The sequence below is a fragment of the Mauremys mutica genome, chromosome 9, assembly GCF_020497125.1.
Source record: "Mauremys mutica isolate MM-2020 ecotype Southern chromosome 9, ASM2049712v1, whole genome shotgun sequence".
Taxonomy (NCBI): Eukaryota; Metazoa; Chordata; order Testudines; family Geoemydidae; genus Mauremys; species Mauremys mutica.
Window position 1 is genome coordinate 27,298,229 of NC_059080.1, and position 24,300 is coordinate 27,322,528.

The following is a 24,300-nucleotide window of genomic DNA, read 5'->3' on the forward strand; positions in this document are numbered from 1 at the left end:
AATAGTTTGGGGATGGTGGATGTGCCACCTTCATACTACAGTTGTGGCAGTGCAGCTAAAGATGTGCTCTAGAAGTGGCTATGAAACTTTCAGCTTTAACCATGCAATTCACAGCCTCTCTGCCACACAGACACAGAGGAAATATAAAAATAACCTGTTCACGCAGTAGGTATTACTTGGACAATTTTATGTAATCAATCCATAGAAGCTGCTTGACACCAGTTCAATAACTGTTTTTCATGATAAGCTCTCTGCATTGCTTTTGTAAAATGAACGCCCATATGTTTATTTAGGAATCTTCATACTTTAGCTCTATAGATAGTTATAATGTTCCTTTAATACAACAGCTGTTTGGTTGTGCCAGCTCATTTGCTTTTATTAGTCCTTTTGCCACTGCAACTCAAACCAGTCATGAAACTCAAACCAGTCATGAAAGGATGCTAATCTGTGTCCAAAAATAGCAGCCTCTCTGCATACCCCTCCTCTCAGTCTCCCTTTCAAAGGTTGGACATCAGGACTTTTCTTCTTTTCTGAATTTCAAGCTTACTACCTATTGTTGTTCCACCATGAAGGCTGGAATACCAGCCTTTATAGCAGGAATTCTTGGTGGCATTGGTGTTCTACTGTTTCTCATAGCTTTTGGGACAGATTATTGGCTCCTGGCAACAGAGACCTGTGGAATCTTTGAACCTGAAAATAAAACTCTTCACACCCCAGAGGTAAAAACTATAAATCTTGTGATATTCTGCAAATTAAAAAATACACTTTTAAAATACACCTCTACCTCAATATAACGCCGTCCTCGGGAGCCAAAAAATCTTACCGCGTTATAGGTGAAACCGTGTTATATCGAACTTGCTTTGATCCGCCGGAATGCGCAGCCCTACCTCCCCGGAGTGCTGCTTTACAGCGTTATATCCAAATTCGTGTTATATCGGGTGGCATTATAATGGGGCAGAGGTGTAACTTGCTATGGAAATGTTTTAAAACCAACACAAATGCTCTAAGTGTTGGTGCTGGTTGTTTTAAGCCAATGGTAATATGTGCTTATTGTATACACATTCGATGTATAAAAACTCAACTCAGCCTTACCTATAAAGTCACAACCTGCATCTCAATAAAGTGTATAATTGTTAAAGACTTGAAGCAAAATATGCATAGGAATCCATTACAGGAAACACACCTGTATTCTGATAGCTATGGAGCAGAAAGTTGAAATGTGAAAATGTAATACATTTATTTGCTGATACTAGCATTAGCCACCTAAAGAGAAACTGTATTATACTGAGCTTCGTATAATAAAATGATATTTTATTGCTAACTTCCAATATGGCTCTTTAGAAACCCTGATTTTAGCTGAATTTGCTTATGGTGAAACTGTTCAATAAATGCTATGAAATAACAGCTGGATCAGCTCTCTGACTTTTTAAATTCTTCTTAAAAAATTTCGTGCTGATCAATGTGTGTAGTGGTATTAACATTTTTCAGAAATATCCCTCTGCTATGCAGACTTTTCTTTAATGTACAAACCAATTACGTTTGCTTTTTCTGTTTAATGATTCACTTTTGGAAAACTTTATGGTGTCAACAATAAGTGTCTTCAGTTCCAGGGTTTCATCATAAAGTGTAGGTTTTTGGCTGCATCAGCCATATTTCCAAATGACTCTTCATATAGAAAGTAGACATCCCAGCAGAAGCCATCATTGTATAAAACAGCATAATAAAGTTGAAGAGGGCAGAGAGCAAAAGTTTCGAAGGCATAAAAATCCAGCTCCATTTTGTTTCACTCAGAAATGAAACATCAACATGAGAGGTTTCAGAATATTTTAAAATTACTTTGTTATCGCTAGTGTGAAAAAGGTTCCGGGCTAGAAGTGTTGCACTGTCTTAAATAAAATAAACATCCCAAACATTCAAGATATGTGATTGGGGCCACTGTCTGTTTGGCATAGGAAACTGGCCGAGGGATCCCGAATGTGCCTGTCAGAGCAGCATTCACTATTGTTTCTGAGGTTATTGTTTTTATTTTAATCAATGGTTTTATACTTGGATTATTGCTCCCTGCTCTATGCTCCATGCTATTCGCCCCCATAGACACACCCTCTACCCCTTTTTAAACTGGCAGGCTCTACTTATGTCCATTGAGTGTCTTGATTGTATCTTAGCTATCAACCTGTCATCAAAACTAGTGTAGATTTAACAAGTCAGCAGAGTCACCCTCTTGCACATCATTGCAGTCAAGGCTCATACCTGATCCTGAAAGAAGCAGCTCTTCCAGATGAGCCAAGGGAGTGTGTCTCTGGTCAACCCAATAGGACCCATGTATTGTTATTTGGTATGTAAGGACTCCAGGGCTTGGAAAGCTTTTGTGATGTCTCTCTGCTGGGCCCCAACTACCTTTCTCCCCTTTGAAATACTGGGAGCTAACCTTGAGAGATGCTGAGTGCCTCAAATCCCATTTAACGCAATATTTTCCAGGAGGTGTTCTGCCCTCCATAGGATGAAGCTTTATAGCAGTAATGTTGATGCTCCATCAAACTGTACTGAATAAAGATAAGCATTTTTAATTACAGCTGTAATTATTTTCCTAACAAGTTAACTCACAGCATAGACAGTACAATCCTCCTGACATGACTTGTGTGTCATTTTTGCAGAACTTTCATGCGAGTTACAATAAATGAGAAATTGATGCAAATTAATCAAGATAAGTGTGTGTCAGCAGTCATAGCTCAACTCATGAGGAGACTGATATAGACAAAGAGTAACTTCTGTCTGAGATAAACTAAGCACAGCTCCCACTGATTTGACCAGAGAGAGGGCGAGGCCTTTTTGGGTCATCCAATAGAAGGAGTTAATGAGAGGTTTAGAGATGGTAGTAATTTTGATGCATAAAGACTGCAAGATGGGATCTGCACAGGATAAAAAATATCCTTCTTTCTCAATGATCTGAAGAAATGTTTCACTTATCAGAAAGTTAGGAAAGCCACAGATAAAGGCCTGAAGTCAATGGCATTCTGTATAGCCAAGGAGGTCTGTATTAATGGAGTCAATTCAACATGCTAAAATGTTACTCGTGTTTGTAATTTTGACAATGCAACCCCCTCCATCCCAAACCACTCCCTCTAGGGTGACCAGATGTCCCGATTTTATAGGGACAGTCCTGATTTTTGGGTCTTTTTCTTATATAGGCTCCTATTACCCTCCACCCTCCGTCCCAATTTTTCACATTTGCTGTCTGGTCACCCTAATTCCCTCCCTCAAAAACTGACTTGCCAGCCTAGTAACTAAGCCAATAGTCAAGATGAATTCCGTGTTATTTGTAGTTAATACAATTTCATAGGCTTGTGCTTTATTCTCTTGCAGGATGTGGTTTTGAGAGAGGTCAGAAAAGAGATCCTCACTTTTCACCATGAAGGTTTCTTTTGGAGATGCTGGTTCTATGGCGAGGATTATGAGGAGACCATATGGAACTTCTGGTTCAGTGAGTGTTACTGATACATTTTCTAGCTTTGTTTAGCAATACTTTAAGGGGCTGGATCTGACATCAATGATAGTTTATTATAGTGTCCATGTTGCTGTGATTAGGGTTGTGTCAGCACTTCTATTATAAAGCTCTAATTCTACCAGATTATAATTGAGCTATAAAAATACAGTCTGGACTGCAAGTCAGTGAGGGAGGTCTCTCCCAATTGAGAAGCAAGCTGTCTTTACATTTATTTTATTTTCCACAGGATCTGCATGGCCATTTAAAAATAGGACAAAACCCAAAGCTATCCCCAAATTCCCCCTGATCAGGACACTTTTTCTGTGCTCCATTTAACTCTGAAATTTTTGGACTCAGATGGTCTTTTACAGTCTTCTAGGAGCATAGCAACTCACCCATTTTCTCCCTTTTTAAATAAAATCTTCTCCAACAGGGACAGAGCTCCCACTCATACCCCTATTGCTCATACCCCTATTCATGTAGTCACCAGAGGGGCTTGCTAGACTAGAAACCTGTGGCTTTCTGCCCTTTTATTTTTACTGTCCTATTAATGTCTTCATCCTATGAGGTGTCCAGTGCCCTCAGTTCTCATTGACTACAATTTGTGGGACACTCCAGCCAATGCAGGAGATGCTAAGCACCAGGTAGGATCAGACCCATATAAATCTGTGTGTAAATGCAACCAGGACACTTATTTTACAGCATAGCCTTTTCCCCTTTTTTCATGGAAATTATGAGAATCAGCGCACCCACTATGAGTAAACACAGAATATAGCAAAATCCATCGTTCTGAAAGTAGGCTAATTAGTTGGAAAACAACTTTAAGCAGAATGGAGAAGTCTAATCTTGCAAACCTCAGATTTGCCAGCTGGAATCCAACTCATCTGATAGCTGTTAGGTGGTCCATGTGAAGTGAATTTGGTGGTCTCAGTAAGACAGGTGTTCAGGTATAAAATAACTGCCATCACAGTTTTCACTAACTAGCACCCTTTGTTGACAGTAGAGAAGCAAAGCACTGAATGGAACATGAAGACTGAGCGATCTTTTCTTTCCTAGAGGTGGTTGGGTTCACTGGTGTGGCAGTACTTGTACTGCTGATGCCCCAGTTATATCTGCTCTGTAGATAATTAGAGGGCTTCAGTGTCCCAGCCTACCAAAACCTTAGATGAACACTAAAAATAATTCACTCAAACAGTCTCTGTAAAGCTTTAAAGTACTGTATAAACCTAGGCTTCTAAAGGTCTCCCAGTCATACAGTTAACTGTCATTCACACAGCCACCATTTTCTGTGACATCTCTCCTGGGAGGGCAAGCCCTCAGGCAGTGATGTAACCAGACCTTAATTTGTGCTGGAGCTCAGCCCCAGGAAATGGCTGAGATGAGCAGTTATGAGGGTTTGACTCCTGGATGGCCTCTTTTCTTGCCGGGCACAGCCCTAGCACCTCTTCTGTCAGTTGTTCAAGGTGCGATCTGGCATGTACAGTGTGTGAGAGGTCATGCTGTGTGCTGGAAGCAATTTTCAGTCCTGGAACCTCTTTCTTTACAAATTAAGCACTGAATGTCACCAAGATCTGGCTATCACTGTTTCTGAGTCAGCAGTATCACTTTCAGGAGTACTGCATTAGGGTGGGGTATGGAACTTTATGAAATAACATCAGAGAAAATGAAACTTTTGGGCATTCAAAGGCTGAGAAGAGTCAACAAAACAGACAACCAACTCTCAGATAGTTGAGTTATTCAATGTTCATCTGTGCCTGATGTTTCCTAAAGTGGTTAAGTCCCTCTCTAAACTACATGTAGAGAGGTCACCACAAAATGTGATCAAGTCATAGCAAATTTCCCATATGATCATAAAGTTAACAGTGCAGCTCTGTCAGGAACCGACAGTTAATTTACTACATGATGATCAACATTTCAGGTGATCCCTGCTCTTTGCAAACTACTGTATATTTTAGGATATGGTTGTCTCCATTATAAAATTAGTATTTGCTAGAGTTGGTTGAAAGTTTTCTTACGGAAAGTGTTTCTGTCAAAAAAATGTCCTGAGAAGATTTACTACCCAATTGCATTACATGGGAATCCATGATATAATATAATGTTACGTGAAGTAAAATGATGAAATAAATCACCAGTTGGAATCCTTTTAATAACACTATTATTAGAGAACTGGCAAATCTGTATTATTTCTTTGGGTATTTATTGTAATAGGATTGATCATGGCAAATTAGTTTGCTGCTTTTGTGGATGTAATAATTAATTCAATAAGTATTTCATAATTAATTTAGTATGAACTAATGTCCACCTATTATAACTGTTCCTCTGAGCTGGGGAACATAAGTGGCCAATCATTAATTAACTCATTTAACATTAATTCTATCACCATTAATCACGATAAGCCTCAGTGGTATTAATATTGATGGGACACTTCCATTGTAATTGTGCTTTCCTTTCCCACAAACTGGAGATGCTATATGGTAGGTAGCTCTAGTATCCAAATATTTTAATCACTTCTAGACAGAATGGAAAAAAAACCTAGGCATGGGGAGAATTATTCTAATTTGAATAAATCCATATTCCTATGATTTTGTCTGGCTCAAGTTAATTTTTGAGGGAATTAAAACTGGCTGTGTAATGTTCTCAAATCCTATTGCATCCTATCTATCTCTGCATTTAGAACATGTTCAGCTTATACTTTACTCGTATCCCCTTTAATGCCAATGAGCTTCTGGCAGGTTTTGCAGGATGGGACATTTTATCTGAGTATAAAGGTTGTCATTTTGCATATAATAAAAGTGAAATGCTATTTATTCTCCATTTCTTTTTCAGCTAGCCAAGCACACCCCAAGTATTGCATGCATGGCTACCTGTTTCCTATGCCCATTGCTCTGGGACCTTTCCTGCATCCTTCCCATGATGCAACCGCAGGTTGGTACTTAACCAGCTGTGTTCACCTCTTCTTTTCCCAGGGATCCAATAGAGTGCTCAGATGTGGGAATCTGTACTGTAATTACCTCAGTGGCCTTGACCTTGTTTTCTACCATTACAAACTTGCATGGGGGCACAAGAGAAAGGGAGGGGCACACTCCCCTTTTCAGAGGCTATATAAGTCCTGGCCACAGCTGCAGCCCCACAATTTAAGGAAGCAAAGGGGGCTGTGCTCCAGATGCTTCCCTCTGAGAGCAATCATATGGAGGGTATGCAGGGAGTAAATGGAGCCAGGACTCCAGCCCCTCAATGCATGCCAGCCAGCACAGCTATCCTACACCCTTCTAATGGATCTAGTAAATTACTTCTCTCCAGTACAACTGTGGCGTCCTGGATCCACACCCACTAATGCAACAGCCTTACTTGGACTACATGACAACATCATGATCTAGCGCTCCTTTGTGAAGGGTGTTTTCCATAGGAGCTTACCTCCCTTGCTATTAATCCCTCAGCTCTACCAGGGATAAACTAACACACCACGGTAGAAAGCACACTAGGAACTCACACTTGGAAGGTCACTGGAAACTGTCTGTTGTGCTTTATTAGAAACTCATGATGCCGGCAACAAAAGAGCAATTTGTTGTTTTGTTGAGACCCCAGAAGCAAACTGCCCACCAACAGGAATCTGTTATAGACCTGGGTCACACTGGTCTCCTTAGAATGAAGGCTCTGAATATAGACTTAGGGCTAGATCATGACTTTATGATCCACCCTGAGTGAGGGGCAGCGGCATCTGCACTATCACAGGAGCAGACCTGGGAACTGAATTGTGACAGAACCTGTTCCCCACTTGCTGCCCATCCCCAGGGAAAATTATTTCATCTCTTTATGCAGAGCAGTTTCCCCCCCCCCCTTATGGCAGATGGGGCAAGTTCCTGCAATATTCTTGAAAAATCATGTTGAATTAAGTTTAGGTATATCTAGAATCCATCATATTAAATGCAAAGGTTATTTGTTATTGTGAGGACAGGATTATATCTAACTGTCTAGGAGAGACGTAGGGTGTGAGCCCTGGGAAGTGTTATGAACTTCAAAGGACTATACTAAACAATGGGCCAGTCAAGAAAGGACTGTTGGACAAAGGATCTAATGGTTTCCCTGGGGAATCTCAAGGGGGAGGTGAATGCAAATTCCCCGCCTCCAGTTATGCAAAAAAGTAGCTTTTGGAAGCTCCATCTTACCTGTTCATGAAGATCCAAGTCCAAGCTATATAAAGGCAAGATTAACCTATGTATAAGTGTGCTTGTTCTGAGCTAAGGCTGCTATGAATTTGTAACCACAGAAAACCCGTTTGTGGGGTTTGAAGGACTGACTCCTACCAGAGCCCTTGTGGAGATGGGGGGTGATCTCTTGTTAAGCTGATTGGCAGGAGTGTAAGGTTCATTCTTATTGTTTTTAACATGTTTTCGCTGTAATGCTTTTACCTTAAGAATAAATGTGTTTGCTTAGAAAGAGCTGTGTGGTAACCACATGTGTTTGCTTAGAAAGAGCTGTGTGGGAAATTAGGCTGTTCATAGGCTCTGAAGAGAGAGAGCAACGCACAGAAGCTGGATTGGTTACGCAGTCTGACTTGTTGGGAGTATCACAGTGTAGGCAGGGAACTGTGCAGCCTGGAAAACCCCCAGTCAGAAGAGAGAGAGACATGGGGCTCTGCCCTAGAGAGCTGAGAGCTGGGGGGAGCTGGAAGCCTAACAGTGGGTACCCTTGCTGGACTGTGGAGGGGGAATATAGGTGCAGTTGCCCTGAACTGTGACGCTCCCTTCCCCTGCTTTGTTCATCAGCTTACTCCAGCCAGCAAGTAAGTGTGGTGGGACCAAAGTATTCATGCTTCTCACTGCTCTCCAAGCCCTCCTTGCCCTCTTCCTCCCAGGGAGGCACATTGGGCAAGTAGCTCCTGCTCTCCCCAGTGCAACTGGATTTCTGATCTGAGCAAGGAGTAATGAGCGTTATATTTACCCGTATTCCCCTGCATGGCTGAATACTGGTGTGTGCCAGTCTAGCGCTGAGTGATTCCCACAATGTCTGACTGAACACTGAATGAACTGTCGTGTTGTTGGGTTGGTTTTGTTAAAAGAAAAAGCACTAAAAACTATTCTTAAAAGACCTACAATGGCAAAGCAAAATGAGTCAGTTACTAAAATAGAGAAAATCAGTTAAACCAACACATTCAAATTGATTCCCCCCCAGTGTTTTCTGTGGATTTCCATCCTCATATATTTTTGGATTTCGGCAATGAATTAGCTGCTGTTTGGAATTTGAATTTAATTGGTGGCAGAGGACAGAATTAATCCACTAGTCTTTTTTTAAATTAATTGATTTCTTTAAATAGTACACATCCCTCTGCTTTACCTCCTGGGACCTGGGGCAGGTGTACTGTACAAACAAACATCTTGACCTTTTCCTTAGCCTTTAGCAATAGCGTTTTTTTATGGGGAATTCATTAAAAACATTTGTCTGGTTTTTTTCTGTGCTGTGTATGATTTCTGCCCCAGGGAGCACACGGCAGTATAAAATGGATATGATGTGTTTGTTGTCAGTAAAGTGAGTAGCACATTTCAGGCTCCATTGTAGACTGTATAAAAACACCATCGAGAGTTAGTTAAGCAGTAGTGGGTTTTTTTTTCTTAATTTTCTTACAAGAGACAGTCAGGGTTACCAGTTTCTGAATGATTTTACTAATAAACAGACTTAACTTTTCTGAGCTAAATAAAGGGCCCTCAAGCCATCTGTTCCTGTCTGTCAGTCCTCGCTATGAAACAAACCCTTCAGCTGCCTCTTACGAATCTTTTCTGAGACTGACTTCTGAAAGGCTGTTAGATTACTTAAAGTGCCATGTGTGAGCAAAAATTTATACAAAGAAATATCTTCCCCTGTAACTCTGTCCCTTAGTCTATCTGAAAGGAACGTGTTACTCACCCCAGGGCCTGTTATATCATGTTGTTCTGTAGGAGACATAGCGATAACACTAGAGTGGCGGTATGGGGATGTTCTCTGCTTAGATTGTTAGCCAGAACTGTGTAGTTCTTGCATTCAGTCCTTAGTGTGTCCCTGTCTGTAGAGTTAGTCTTAATTATATAACCACTCACATCCAGGTTTACAATGCTACTCCTCACCTATAACATCAGGATGTAATAATGCTTATGTACACAAAGGGTGTTGGGAAGCTAACTTAATTCACTCTAAAATATTTGAGAACTGCAGACAGAAAATGCTAGTTAAGAGTACAGTATTGATTTCCTTCTTTCAAGTAAGAAAGTGTTTATATGTAAAATACCATAGAGGGGAGGATGCCCAAGGAAAGAATGATTGACTATGGGCCATATCATAGTGAATAGGATGTAACTCAGGGCAGAATTTAGGGTGATGTGTTGTTAAGGTATATACGTGAATCATGGGATTTCTTTAAAGGTTCAAGATTCTTTTACTAAATGGATTCCTTGTCAGACTGGTTTAAAATGAGTAAAATGTGTCTGCTGTAAATCATTTTTCTTTCATGCGTGAATCGTGACAGAATTGCCCATTTTCTCCTGCTTAAGTCAAATGGTCATAATTGCTGCTCCATAGACACAGTGCACAAAGTGGAAGATGATAGCATGAGGGGGGTGGATGGCTGAAGAGACTGGTGGTGGGCTATGGAGCCTTTTCACCTGTTTGAATCTAGCCTGGGATTGTGGTATTCACTGGAAGTTATTCCCATCAGATGGTGTTCGGTGAAATAAGTTGGTGATCAGGCCTGTTCTTAGTGGGAAAATGCCCACTACACAAAAACACTACGGTTGGCACTAACTAGCACTGTTGCTTGAAGTTATAGCAGAAATTCAAGACTCAATGGGTCAAAGAATCTGAATCCCCTCCACTAGTTGTGATCCTTCTGGCTCAGGAGGGAAGGCAAATTAGAGCACTGAAAAGTTTGCACTGCTGCTTTCTGTGTTTCACCTGCTCTGTGGGTAAATATGGCTCAGTTCTCCAGGATCATGAACTTGGCATCTTTTACTATTGCTATGTAAAGGGAGGGGATGGGGGGAGAAAAGAGGAGATGATTCTATGTCTTTGAGTTTAGTTTCCATTTCTTTCTTTCGTACCCCAAGCTTGTTGCTCTCCCAAAAAGCTTGTGCCATATTTTACCCTGGCAATCAAAACCCTTTTGTGCCAGGCCTTCCTGACACACCCATTGGAGTTCTGCTATTCATCCTAGGCCCATTATTTATGGTATGAAGTACATGACAAATAAGCTAAACCTTTACAAGTGCTGGCCATACGCTGTATATCTGAGGACACTAGGGAGATAGTAACATGCCTGATACAACTCTTCTCAACAAGAACAACTCAATAAGTCTAATAAAATGTTTAAAAAATGTTCATAATCCTGATATTCATTACAGCAAGGTTATTATTTTTATGGTTGCTGAAACTGGACTTATATGCATCAGTTTCACACAGACCTCTGAAAACTGATCTGATTATGTGGGTTTCCTTTCCTTTCCTATAACTTTATTCTTTCCCATTGTACAGTGTACAGGGGTTTCTGGACTGCATTCATCGTACTAGCTGTCACTGCCAGTCTGGCGGGAGGATTCCTGTTGGTGTGTGGTGTGCCCTTTTTCAATGCTAGATTCTATAAAGTAGGAGGTGGATTCCTCATCACATCTGGTAAGCTGCCAAGTCATGGTAATTGGATATACTAGCGTCTGGAATGCTGAAACCAAGTTTCTCTTTGTGTGTGATGTGTGTGTGTGTGTGTGTGTGTGTGTATGAAAAGGGTAGGAACTCTAATAAAGAGGAATGACAGTAGAAAGATATGAGCTCTGGTAAATTATGTATGAAAATTCAAGCACTGACTTTGGAGAAACTGTATTTCCCCTCCACTCTAAAAAATGAATTTTGTTCAATGAAGTTTTAGAAAGATATTGCTTTGCCATAAAAGACTTTACTTTTCAGAAATGCATTTTTTTTCTTCTTGTGTAAGGCTCCGATTTTGTTATGCAATCCACTGGGAAAGACCTCTGAGCTTAGATGGAATCTATGGCCATTGTATTTTTGGACAGTAATTAGCTAGGCCCCAGTCCTGCAATGCAATCTCCTAATTTGGACCACTGTTGTATATTGCCCTCAACAGTGGACAGAAATAAACATTTATACACTATTAATAAAAATCTACTGTGAAATAAAACTTGAGGGACACATTCAAATAAAATCTGAAAATCATATAAAGCAGCATCAAGTCAGGAAAATGAACTAGAAACATTCATTTATTCACCCTTCACTGTAACCTTATTAATCACTCCATTGTAGTGTTATTAGCACCTAGAATTACAAGACATTTTTTCTCTTTCTCTTTTTGGGATTGGTGGGATTATTTTGGGGGGATTTCTTGGGAGTGGTGAATTTGTTTAACTAAAATAAATCATTGTTTTAAACCTTTGACCAAATATCATAAACCTTGTAACCAGACAAAAGTTTGGTTAACTTTTCTTTATATATATGACACTCTTTGTGGGATCAGGGAAAACCAATGGAATTGTCTTAATTTTTTTAAGACCCTAATTCATTAAAACAGTTAAGCACATACATAATTTGAAGCATGCAAGTAACCATTTGAAGTCTTTGGGAAATACTCTGTGAAATAGGCCACTATTTCAAAAAAAGTTGAAAAGATTTTAAAGGAAGTAAAATTCTGTACTTAAAAAAGAAGAATAAAACCAACTCACTACATTTCACTGTTGGTATTTTATTTTAATCTTTAGTTGACAACTTTTTCATTAAAAACCAGGACAAAGAATTTCACAGTTCTTAAAAAACCTGATTGTGCACCACATAACCTCTTGGCTTTAGCCAAAGATATTTCTATTCAATAAAATTTGTGCTACCGCAGTCTTGATTTAAGCAGCAGTCGTTATTATTACCTATTATTAGACTAACTCAGTTCCTTGGGAGCTGTCCTAGGTAAGCAGATTTCTTGTTAAGCGATTTATCACTATATTTTTTATGCAAACGAGAACCGAAAGAAGGGACAACTTTGTAAAAGTGATCATTCTTGTGACATTTCCAGCAAGAGGTTCATCAGATGATTTTTGATAAACATCCAAAAGTCTGGATTCGTATTGAAACTAAGTCTCTAAAATATTTTGAATGCATTGCTTAGTAGTTATTTTCTTTGTTTCCATAAAATATAATCTGTTCTGAAAATATCTCAGTTTTTGACTCTGTATCGTTTGGATGGCAGGATTTGGTCTGATGGTACAAGAGGAAGCTGCCATTGCCTTCTGCTAGTGGCCTGAAGCTCAATTTTAATTAACCTTCTTCACAAAATGCTCTATCTTCTCAGAAGTGTGAAAACATTTGTAATTTATAGAGAGGAGTGTAGTCTAGTGATTAGATTTTGAGATTAGAAATCAGGACTCCTCAGTTCTACTCCTGCCTCTGCCACTGATTCACTGTGTCCTAAGGAAAGTCATTATTTAATCCTTAACCTCTGTGTGCTTCAGTTTACTCTGATAAGACTTCCCTACCTCAGAGGTATGTTAGGAGGCTTAGTTAATGCTTGTAAAGCAATGTGAGATTCTTTCCTAGAAGACTCCTAATCTAACATAGGTGTAAATATGCTGCAAAGCACTTTAAAAAAAAATCAGATATTCCTAAATTTCTCTTGGAAAGCAGACATTTTACCATGTGCATTTATTATTTATTTAGATTGACAGGACCATAAGGGGTGACTGTCTCACACTCTAGATACCCCTAACAACTACCGGTAATTAAAAATGCAATCTATACCATCAGTATCACCTATAGAACTGAAAGCTATACTTTAAAACACACACTGTAGGAAAGAGAACCTAAAGGATGGCTTGGCTGTTTTCCTTGAGGGCAGTACTGGCACTGAAGATGAAGCCCCATCTCTAAATTATTCCATTGGCACCAGCAGACTGTGTGTCCCTACCCTGCAGGAGAAATTCAGTGTTTCACAGTGAAGTTTTTATCATCCCATTGGATTCCTTGGGTTTGCTTTCCAAGAAATGGCTCTCATTAGTCACTGTACTTTCAGAGGATGAGTCTGATAGCCTGCCAGCTACCATAACAAATCTTGTGCTCTGTGGGTGGTATTCTTGAGAGCGCTTTCAGAAGAACCAGCTCATTTTGCTTGATTTATTCTGAAAGATAACTCAGTAGATAGAACCGGAAACTGCTTGACATTTATTGTTAGTTTCATTTGTAGGTTTCGCCCCCCCCCAGTTTAACAGTTGACCTTGCCAACCTGCTTCCAAAAATGACTCAGCCACACAAGCAGCTAACCAGGATATCATCTTTCTTTCTCATGCATCTGACCAAGTGGGTATTCACCCACGGCAGCTCATGCTCCAATATGTCTGCTAGTCTATAAGGTGCCACAGGACTCTTTGCTGATCTTTCTTTCTAGAATCTGACATGCTGTCAATAGTTTAAAGGCATCCTATGGGAAGAAAGACACTAAAAAATGGCTAGTTTTCACTTGTTTCAGTAGTCAGACAATGATGTAATTAATTATAATTACTGTGTCACCACCAGGGCTGGGTGAATACTGCAAAATATTTTGTGAAAACATTGTTTGTATTTTGAAATAAATTCATTTGTGCCCCCTTCTGTTTCAGTTCCCATGGATAATTTAGCAAGCAAGTTTAATGGTAAGAACGTATGGGTCTGATCCAAAGCCACTGAAGTCAATGGGAGGCTTTCCATTGACTCTAGTGGGCTTTGGATCAGGTTCTAAAATGGTAGGGTTAAGAGAACACGTGACCTGTTGCCCATGTGCTGAGTTGAGGAGAGGCAGGGAAGGGATTGTTGGGGGAATAGCAAAGACCTGCTGCAAGCAATAGAGCCGTGAGACCTTCTCAAAGAAAAAGTCAAGAATACTAGATAATGGAAAGTGTTAGGCAACCTAAATATAGGGGTTGGTACCAGCTCCCCCATAACAGAACACACAAATACACAATAATCCAATACATCTATATTTTTTGCTCAGCCATTCAGATAAGAATGTTATTATGCAGGGTTCCAACTATTGTTGTGTGATTCCAGCCTGTTACATTTTTACACAAACGACCTGACTATTTTAAAAGTGGAACATTTCTAATAATCACTCTGCAATTAAGAGGAATCATTCCAATGTTATAAGGTAATTCTACTGTGAGCAGAATGTCTGAGGTTTTGTGTGCGTATGTATTTGTATTAATCTGTTCTGTAATACTAGCTTATTGCAAAATTAAAGACGAACTCTAGGCCAATCTTATGGCTGGAATTCTTTGTATTTTATATTCTAATTTCTTTTTTCCAAAACGAGAGCTCCACATTCAGCAATTACCAGGTATTTTTTATATAATGCATATATTGTGTAAGACAGGTGAAAGTCAGCAATCCATTTTCTTACCATATGGTTCTGTAAGAAACTAGTAGTCTAGAAGGTGAATGAGACACTGATAGTTAAAGTTCAGTTTTCCTATAACTAACAGATTGTATGAAAACTCTTTAGCTTCCAAGGAATAAGAGTTAGAGATTGAATTCTTTCATCTGTCCCTACAATTAGCTGCTATAAAGGTGTCACAAGCATATAAAACAAGAAAAAGAAAGAGACAGAGTTAGACTTCAATTTACTCACAAAGTGCTACTATCCTTTAGAGTGGGAAGACACAGAGTCAGGGGTTAGTTGTCTTGCAGTTAGCCCCTAGCTGGTGTCATCAGGGTATGAAGGAGAAAGATTTAATGCCACAAGTTCAATTTTCTTGCAATTAGCCACTCCCCAGAAGATGCCATTGACCTCATCAGCGCTGCGACTGAGTTTCACAGTTAATTTTTTCCATACCAGCCTAATGAATAGAGGCAGAGGGAGAAAAAGAAAGAGATCACTCTGCTAATTTTCTAGCCAGCAGAAACCACAGAGCTATTAAGAGGAGTATATGGACTGTCTCATTTGACATGCCTGTCGCTTATACTTACCAGAACCCAACACACAACAGCAGAGACAACACTGCTGCATGTGTAAGCAGGAAGCTTGTCTGGTTTAGTAATCTCTTACCACTGCACTCTGCCATCTTGTCCTCACACTTCTAAATACTGTATTAACGAAAAGCCTAACTGCAGCAAAACAAGCCCCAATCCTTAACTTGACCCCTAAAGTGGCTTTTTTGCTCAGTACAGTACATAGCCAGGCTCCTCGTTTCGTCTTTATTATGCAAGTGGCATATAGCGTTTTACAGGCACTTGCGTAAATGTTAAGGGTCTAAGGGTCTGATCAATTTTTATTCATCCCTCTTTGATTTCTGCAGTTAAAATCTTAGGATTTCAATGTCCCAGTGACCTTTTTGTTCCTTCGGATGGCATCCTGAGGCAGGGCTGTTAACTCCAGTTTCAGTTCTCTGCACTTCCTCTTCTGTTTTCCTTTTCCATTTGTCTTCTTCATTTTGTCTTCTCATTACTGTGACTGTGTAAATCCCAGGGACTCTTCTCCACCTCATTTGTAATTATTCTGATGGAGAAATTGCTTATTTTACTCTCTTTTTTTGTCACATTCAAAGAGTATGAAATTGTTCTTAATTTAGATTCCATTGTTACTCTGCTGCCATCATCTCCAATACTTTGTTTAATAACAAATCCTGAAGTGTGAAGAGCTGGTGCTTTTTCTAGTGAGGACTAAGGAGACATTTTCGTATTCAGCACTCTGGGAACCAGAATGTTGGATGTCATTCCTCTTCATTGGCCTCTCTTGCTTTCCTATGTTGTTTATCCAGTCATCATCCAATGATAGTTATTTTCTTTCATCTTTATAGTGAAGGTATGAAATTTTATTCAGAATATATATATATATATATACACACACACACACATATATATATATATATATATATATATATATATATAAAGAGAGTAGATACAAGCTATGTATGTTAGCATATCACTGTCCCATGCCCCTCAGGGATATATTTTTTATTTAGGTCTATTAAGGTAGATATTGTATTTTAATAAGATATGAATTGATCTTAAGAAGGATGCTTACTGAGGTTCAGTTACTATCCAATTAATTTAATTTTAAATTACATTAACAATAAAGACTTAATTACATTCTTATCAATATATTGTATTTTGTGAAGAAAGTGTGACTATTAATTTATACATACAGCAATTTCCTTATAGCAAGATAATTGGTATTTTAAGCATATAACTGTCATATTCCATGTAAATTACTTATTTGCGACGCTCAATTTAAAGTGCTACCAAAATTCTAATGAACATATGGGTATTAGAACAGATAGCATTTAACTCCTTGACAGCCAGTCCCAGCAGGCATAGGGCCTTTTCCTTATAAGTCTAAAACATTAGAAAAATATAGCACTCCCCCAGTATGTTCATAGGTTCTAATTCTAAGGTACTGGAGAGATGCTCTGCAATTTTAAAATAAGTAAGACAAATCTAACGACTTAGCATTCATTCATACATACACACATTTTGTATATAACACAGTGTGACTTAGCTGAAGATTATTTTGGATCCTATATATCTTCATATAGACCTTCTGTTAGGCTTTGATGCAGGAAAGCACTGAAGCATAATCTGACTCAATACATTTCTTTATGTAATGCTAACTATCATTGGCTTTACCATTGAAAAGGCACCCCTTACCTACAGTTGGAATACAGCAGTATTTGAGGTGATGTAGGTTATTTCAAATCTGTGGTATTTTACAAAACTCTGTGTGATAATGTTGACTGTCTAATGGGGACCACTGCACTAATTGTAACATAATAAATAATATGTTTCTATGATATTTTGGAGCATGACATGGCCATGGGCTAAACTAGAGTTTTGTGACAGGGAAAGGGGTCTCCTCTTTTTCAAATAATCCACCTACATGATAAAGGTGGGCCATATTTTGGAATCTTAAGTCTCCATCTTTTGAATTTGGGGAAGGAAGTTTCTGATTAGGATACCTGGATGTGAACCCATTCTGGGTTGGATCCAGATCTGGTAGGCAACTATTTTCCAGTTCTGTTTCAGATGCAGCTGGAATCTCACGAAACAGCTGACCTCGTGGTGTTTTCTCCATTTATGAATGTGGAAAGCTAATGAGATCAGTAGGTCTCATCTGACATTTTGAGCCAAAGTATTTTAAAAACACCTTGCAAGATTTTTGTGGCAACAAATAGGAGCATAATTTCAAAACCTTCTCCTGATGTGGCACTGAAGCTGAATACTACCTTAACCCAATATCCAGCTCTGACTGTGATCTCAGTCCATTTCTGGCACGTGGCTGTAGAGGAGTCTTATCAAGGTATTGCTGGAGGATATGGGTGATACTCCCCCAAAACTGTACCATCCCCCAAGAATTCCTACCTTCATAGACATTTCTAGCTGTGGTGCAAATTATTTATTTATTATTATTATTAAACAATCTACCTAAGATTATGTAGAGGGCTTTACTTGACTTTTCTACGTTCTTATATTGTATTTCCTAGTGAAATACTATCTTCTAGGCCCAGTGTCATGTGGGTTTTTTTGATACTTTGTTCCAATGCTTAAGAAAACATCATACAAGATGAAAAAAGGCAGTTCACCAGAGCTCACAGCAGCCACTGCACTTGGTCTATCCATCATGGATTCTGTTTTCTCTGTCTGGCCACAGAAGTAACTGCAGAGCAATGTTATGCAAAATTATTCTCGCCATCACCACATTCATATCCCCAAATTTTTGCATTTCTTGTGGAAAGCAAAGCCAGTTCTGTCTGGAATGTCTGATTTATTCTTTTCGAGAAGATAAAAAGAAGTTTTTTGTTTTCATCTTGGCCCATGTTTCTTCCACGCTTGCCAGGCAAAAAAGCCTCTGATGAAAATGGAAATGTTACACATTTTTCCAAATTTGGATCAAATATTGCAAAATTTATCCATTTTTCAAAATTAACATGGCTCTAGATCCTGTTCCCACTGAAATCAATGGGAGCCTTGCAGTGTCAATGAGTGAGCCAAAATGGGAAGATCATATTAAGCGTCACTTGTAAAGACGCACAGCACAGAGGCGAATTTCACCCAGTGAGAGTAGGCTCAGACCCCACACAGTGCTATCCTAGGGGTAATTTTCTAAATAATATCCAGCTCTAGACTCTAATATAAGGAAGCCAGAAAGTGTGGCTTGAATGACCAAAACTGAGTGGTGAGTGTGGTTTTATGTAAATGTTCCATTGATTCAGTGTAAAAATTTTTTTTGGAATTTATATTTATTATAAAATGTAATCGGATGTTATAAATATAAATAATCTTATATAAAATTCTGCACTGTTTTAAAGAAAAGAAACTCTTTACAAAGCTTGCTGAATGGTTTGAAAAGCTCAAATGCCAGTTTTTCATATTGTCTATTCAGTGAATGACAAGCAGCTTTAAAAACAAACACTGACATATCGCCACTACAGATTCATAGACAATATTTTGTTAATTTTATTAATGATTTCATATGCTGATCATACTTTGAAAATAATCAATCTCTGTGTCTTTTCAGGAGGCTTATTTTTCCTGCTCATATTTCTCTTTGTGATGTGGAAGGAGTTTGCAGCTGATCTCCAGAAATACATACTTCTGGAAAGAAGTGAAAAATGCATGGACGATGTCCCTGTAAATGTGTATTATGGATGGTCATTTATGTTTGCTGCAGCTGGGATTCCCTTGGTTTTACTTTCTGGACTTCTCTTTTATCTCGTTGGCCGAAGCATTCTGCCGGCAGTGGAGTAAACAAGCTGTGGGGCTGAAAAACCCTTTGAGAAGATCTTTGAAACCACCTGAAAATGAGGACATAACTGTTTGGGGGACTAAACAATTTTTGTAGCTTAGGTGCTTGATCAGGGGTCATTGGTAAATGATGCTAAGGAACACTGGAAATATAAACCCAGTCATTTAAAATAGAGCTGATTCTAAAAAACCCCAGTGCCAAAATATCCAAGTAACTTTCCCGTCCTTATCATGGGAAAGACCAAAGGTCCAGATACAAACATGTAGACCTGTAAAAACATAAATGTTCAGATTCAGACCCAAATTTTGCAGCTCCGGTTCAATTCTCACTTCAAAGTCAATGTAATACTCTTCATTTTGTAATAGACTGGGCATATCTAAAACCTGGCTGTGGGCTTCAATATTTATAAATATTCAGAGGGATAGGGATAGTATGTTGAAATTTCTAGCACCCTCATTTCTTGTTAAATATAATCAAATTTGGCTGTGATGTCTATTTCTGAAAACCAATTAGGATGATTTTTTGAGCGAGCAAGTTCTCATTGACATTAAAGGACAACTATTACATGGCTTTTAAATACAACAGGAAAATGATTTGTCAGGAGGTACAAGAATTTTTTGGCTCCTGTAAGGTCCCAAATCTGCGAATATAAATGCATATACCTAACTTTAAATATGTGAACAGCCCCCCACCAGTTACATGCATAATAAAACATATGATTACTATCATTTATCAGTTATTTACGGTATTACCCACTGAGTGCTAGGTGTTTTCCAAACACTCAAGAAATATTGTCGCTGTGAAAAGTTCACAGTCCTAGGACAGAGAAGCAGACAGAATTTAAAGAAATGGGAATGGGCACAACAATATTATTATTAGTGTGTGTACAAACACGGAATAAGAAACAGTCCCAAATAAGCAGATTTAAGTGTCTGGATTTACTCAAGTGCATAAGATTTGCAGGTTAGTTACAGGAAAACATGCTAATTTGAATGTACCGTATACAAGACAATTGAGATCCAAAAGGCAAACTAGTTTCTATTTGTACTGTACATGAGGACTTGTAAAAATATTGGAGTAATGACAAGATTTGGTGCTGTCATTATGTGTTTGGGGTTTGATCTCAATGCTTTGAAGTCATTTTTGCTAGGCCCTTGCTTGTTTTAACAATTTGCATAATGTTTGAATCAAACTTACAAAATTATGTGCTGAATTCATGAATGCCGTTATTTGTACTAAACATATATCTTTAAGCTATATGCCATGCTATTGACAATATGTAGTTAATTAATAATGTGGTGTAAATCTACTGCAGAATGCAGTGAAAATTGTTGGAGGTATAAATTATTTATTATTACTCTTCCTAAAATATTATGAAAGTCGCAGGAGCAAGTTCTAATTATTCATTTACAAAATCCATGGTATGTATAGAATGATCATTTGTAATTCCAGTGTAAAAAATAATGAACAACAGACTTGGTCTGTAGTTCTCATTTAAGTAAAACTCTCATTGATCCCCATTAATGGGAGCTTTGTTTGAATAAGGATGGATATAAACAATATCTCTTATACTACTCCAGCAAATAGATATTTCATGACATTTAGAAATACACAGATATTTAAATGTTTTGTTTGTCAATTTTAAAGGTTTTTTAAATTATATTCATTAGAGTTATGCTTGTGCCCCATCGGTTCTTCAGGTGATAATTTCTCACTATAAATTGTCTCTCTTTGGATAATTTTTGTCATTTAATTATCTATTCAGTGTGAAGCTGAACACTTATGGCCACAAAGAATAAAAGTATGTAATCTGGGAGCAGAAGAGGTCAAGATTTACAGTCACTTGCCTTTTGCTGATCCCATAAAACAATCCAAGCATGCAGAAATGATGAGCCCATAAGAGACACCAGGGCAGAAGTAGGAGAATGCAGCAAGAAATCCATCAGACTTATTGATATCTACGAAACGAAGGATCCCTGAAGTTGTGAATAGAGAAGTGAATTTTATAATATAGAATGAAATATTTATTAACTTTCTCCATCTGTTCTTTAAAAAAATTAGTTTAATGTCATCAAGGCATTTATGGAATACATTTAGTTTAATCACGCATTCATGCCTTGGGGAGTAACTGTCCCTTGGAGACCTACTCATTCTGGATCAGTCTAGAACAAGCAATAGTTTAAAACTCAATCATTCTTTTAGAAAACACATGACTTAGACTCATGTCACAATAACTTGAGTTTTAAAACTTTTTGTATTCCAGGCATCGTGAATCATGAAGCTGCGGCAATAGATGCTATATACACTAGAGTAACACAATAAAATAATGCATTAAATCCTATGTTAAAATGCATCATTTATGGCTGGCTTATATATTGACCAAACATGTCATTCTTTTGGGCTACAGAAAAGATTAGTTTATTTCTCAGCTCTTGTGTTGCCTAAGCGCAGGATAAGTTGTCTGGACAAAATTGTCCTTCTGAGGAATCGTTTCTTCTGAGGAATTTTCAGAGAACCTCATGGGCTCAGTGACATAGTTTGGAAATTATAGGTGCCTCAATCTCCTTTATCTGTTGGGTTTGAAGGCGGTTGATGAAAAGCTTAAGTGGTGTAGTGACAAGGTTATGGGTTTGATTGTGATCTGACATGCACCAGTGCAATTCCAGTGAAATCAGTGGACTGTATAAAACTGGTATAATTGGATCAGAATCAGGCCTAATAAAAACATTTTCAAAAATGCATAATTAAACTGGTGATTTCATATCACTCTAATGAATTTTAGTCAAGGTTCTCTTCAAGGATGCTTTTCTCACATTAGCATTTGACATTAGTAAGCAATGAATAATTCCATTTTTTCTTTCTTACATCTGGGATATTTCCTGCTTTATTTGCTAGTCACTCAACAGTCTGCAGGAAATATTAATGAGTCCTAGGTGTTCAAATACAGGCCCTATTGATCATAGTCAGGAGGCAAGGTTACATCTGAGAGGTTGTAAGCGTTCCGATTAAGAGGCTTGTTTTGGGGGAAATGAAAGGTCAGTCAGTGTAAGGAGAGGACTAGTATTAGTGTACTGAAATGGCCAGTGAGGTGCCCAAAAATCATTAGAACATTCCTGAACAGACCACCACTGGACTTCTATCTTGAAGTCTGTGGCATCTTTCATGCATACTGTGTATTAGAGCTGAATGCATGCGATATACTTCAAATATATTTCTGGCCCTGCTCTGGATAGCCAAGGCAGGGTTATTGCCATGCACACCACTAGACAGAGCTCCTTCCTACATTGGCCTGTGTCCACACTAGAGAACTGAACCATTGATGTCTGAAGTGGCAGGATTCATAGAATCATAGAATATCAGGGTTGAAAGGGACCCAGGAGGTCATCTAGTCCAACCCCCTACTCAAAGCAGGGCCAGTCCCCAACTAAATCATCCCAGCCAGGGCTTCCTCAAGCCTGACCTTAAAAACCAATAAGAAGGAGATTCCACAACCTCCCTAGGTAACCCATTCCAGTGCTTCACAATCCTCCTAGAGAAAAGGATTGCCCCATTGCAAGTGCCAAAGGTGCATTGCATCTACACTAGTCATTCTGTTTCAAGTGCAGGTCCCTCCAGTGTTCACATACAACACTGTAATGCACCATTACATTTGCACTGTGCTCTAGGTACCTATCTCATAATGCTGCCCCAATTCCTTCACTCATTATCTTGTGGGAGATTTTGGAGGCCATCCAGGAGTCAAAGGCCCATAACTGCTCATCTCAGCCATTTCCTCCATATCAGTTTCTTAAAATGAAGGCTTGGTTGAATAGTAAAATTGTGCCAATAAATGTCTGTTGGTGTCCCTAAAAAGTAGTCTCCAAGTTCCTCAGGTAGCCCAGGAGAGCTGATTGAATGTGTGCCAGCGGTGTCTGCAGGGAGCTAGATCAAGAGACCAGCAGCTAATATAATATGTGTTGCAAGGCTCGATCCCCCTTCTCACAACCTCTGTAGTAACTGGCTCTGTGTATAGCTTCTGGATGAAGCCACAGAATAAAGCATCACATTAAATCAGGAGTAAAGACTCATGGGACCAAGTTGTTGTTCTGACTTGGAGTGAGCAACAGTGGCTAGAGCTTCAGAATGAGGAAGGAGACTTCTCTAGAGAGCTGAGCCCAACACTGCAGCACCAAACCACAAGGATGAAAATACTGTTGAATGTGGGAGAGTGATGGTTGGCTCCTGTGCCAACTGGCACTAACCTTAGATAGTTACCCATTGGAGAGCCACCAGTTTGGGTTGGGAAGCCCATAGTGCATGCTTCTTTGGTGAGTGTTTTTGAATCACTGACAGATCGCGGTCGGCAGGATTGAATCTGGGACCAGGGGTGACTCCAGGCACCAGCACAGCAAGCGCGTGCCTAGGGTGGCAAGCTGCGGGGGGCGGCCTGCCCATTGCTGTGAGGGCGGTAATCAGTCAGTCTTCAGCAGCATGCCTGCGGGAGGTCCACCGGTCCCGCAGCTTTGGTGGTAATTCGGTGGTGGGTACGCTGAAGGCAAGGGACCAGCAAATCACCTGCAGAAATGCTGCTAAATCTGCGTGACTGGCGGACCACCCACAGGCGTGCCACCGAAGGTATCCTGACTGCCGTGCTTGAGACGGCGAAAAACAGAGCCGCCCCTGCCTGGAACCTCAGTGTATGAGCCTCTACCACATGAGCTAAAAGCCAGCTGGCTGTTAGCTAAGGCTGTAGAGCAGACTCATTAATCTCTCTCTAAGTGGTCTTGGTGCCACTAAATGGGACAGAGCACCACACCCCGAAGGCGTGTGGGTTACACATAGCAATATCTGCTATGTTACAGTGGCATGTGAAGTAGGTAGCAAATGTGCCAGAGATTGCTGAATAACTGGGCTTTATCTGTGCAGGGGCTACAGAGGAAACTCGTGCCCATTCTGGGCTCTCTAATCTAACCCAGGAATACATTAACAGAAAAGACCCTCGCCCCTTCTTCCCCACACCTAAGGTGATGGAAGCCTAGCGGCCATCATGGCAAGTGCCTGCATGTGCAAGCAAAATCCACAATGCCAGACTTCTTAAAAACTCTGGATT

General features: G+C 39.3%; 1 protein-coding gene across 1 annotated transcript; it reads left to right on the forward strand.

Moving 5' to 3' along the window:
* Window positions 1-566: 566 nt before the first annotated feature.
* LOC123376897 (transmembrane protein 182-like) lies at window positions 567-19,213 on the forward strand. The gene is made up of 5 exons (XM_045029157.1): window positions 567-719; window positions 3,364-3,481; window positions 6,311-6,409; window positions 10,982-11,119; window positions 18,984-19,213. Exons 1-5 carry the CDS (start codon window positions 567-569, stop codon window positions 19,211-19,213), a joined length of 738 nt encoding a protein of 245 aa, XP_044885092.1.
* The last annotated feature ends 5,087 nt before the right edge of the window (window positions 19,214-24,300 follow it).

Excerpts from the sequence above, each read along its gene's own strand:
- LOC123376897 (XM_045029157.1), top strand. The coding sequence starts at position 567 with ATGAAGGCTGGAATACCAGCCTTTATAGCAGGAATTCTTGGTGGCATT. Across the intron at positions 3,482-6,310 it reads CATATGGAACTTCTGGTTCA|CTAGCCAAGCACACCCCAAG; the intron begins GTGAGTGTTACT and ends TTTCTTTTTCAG. Across the intron at positions 11,120-18,983 it reads TGGATTCCTCATCACATCTG|GAGGCTTATTTTTCCTGCTC; the intron begins GTAAGCTGCCAA and ends GTGTCTTTTCAG.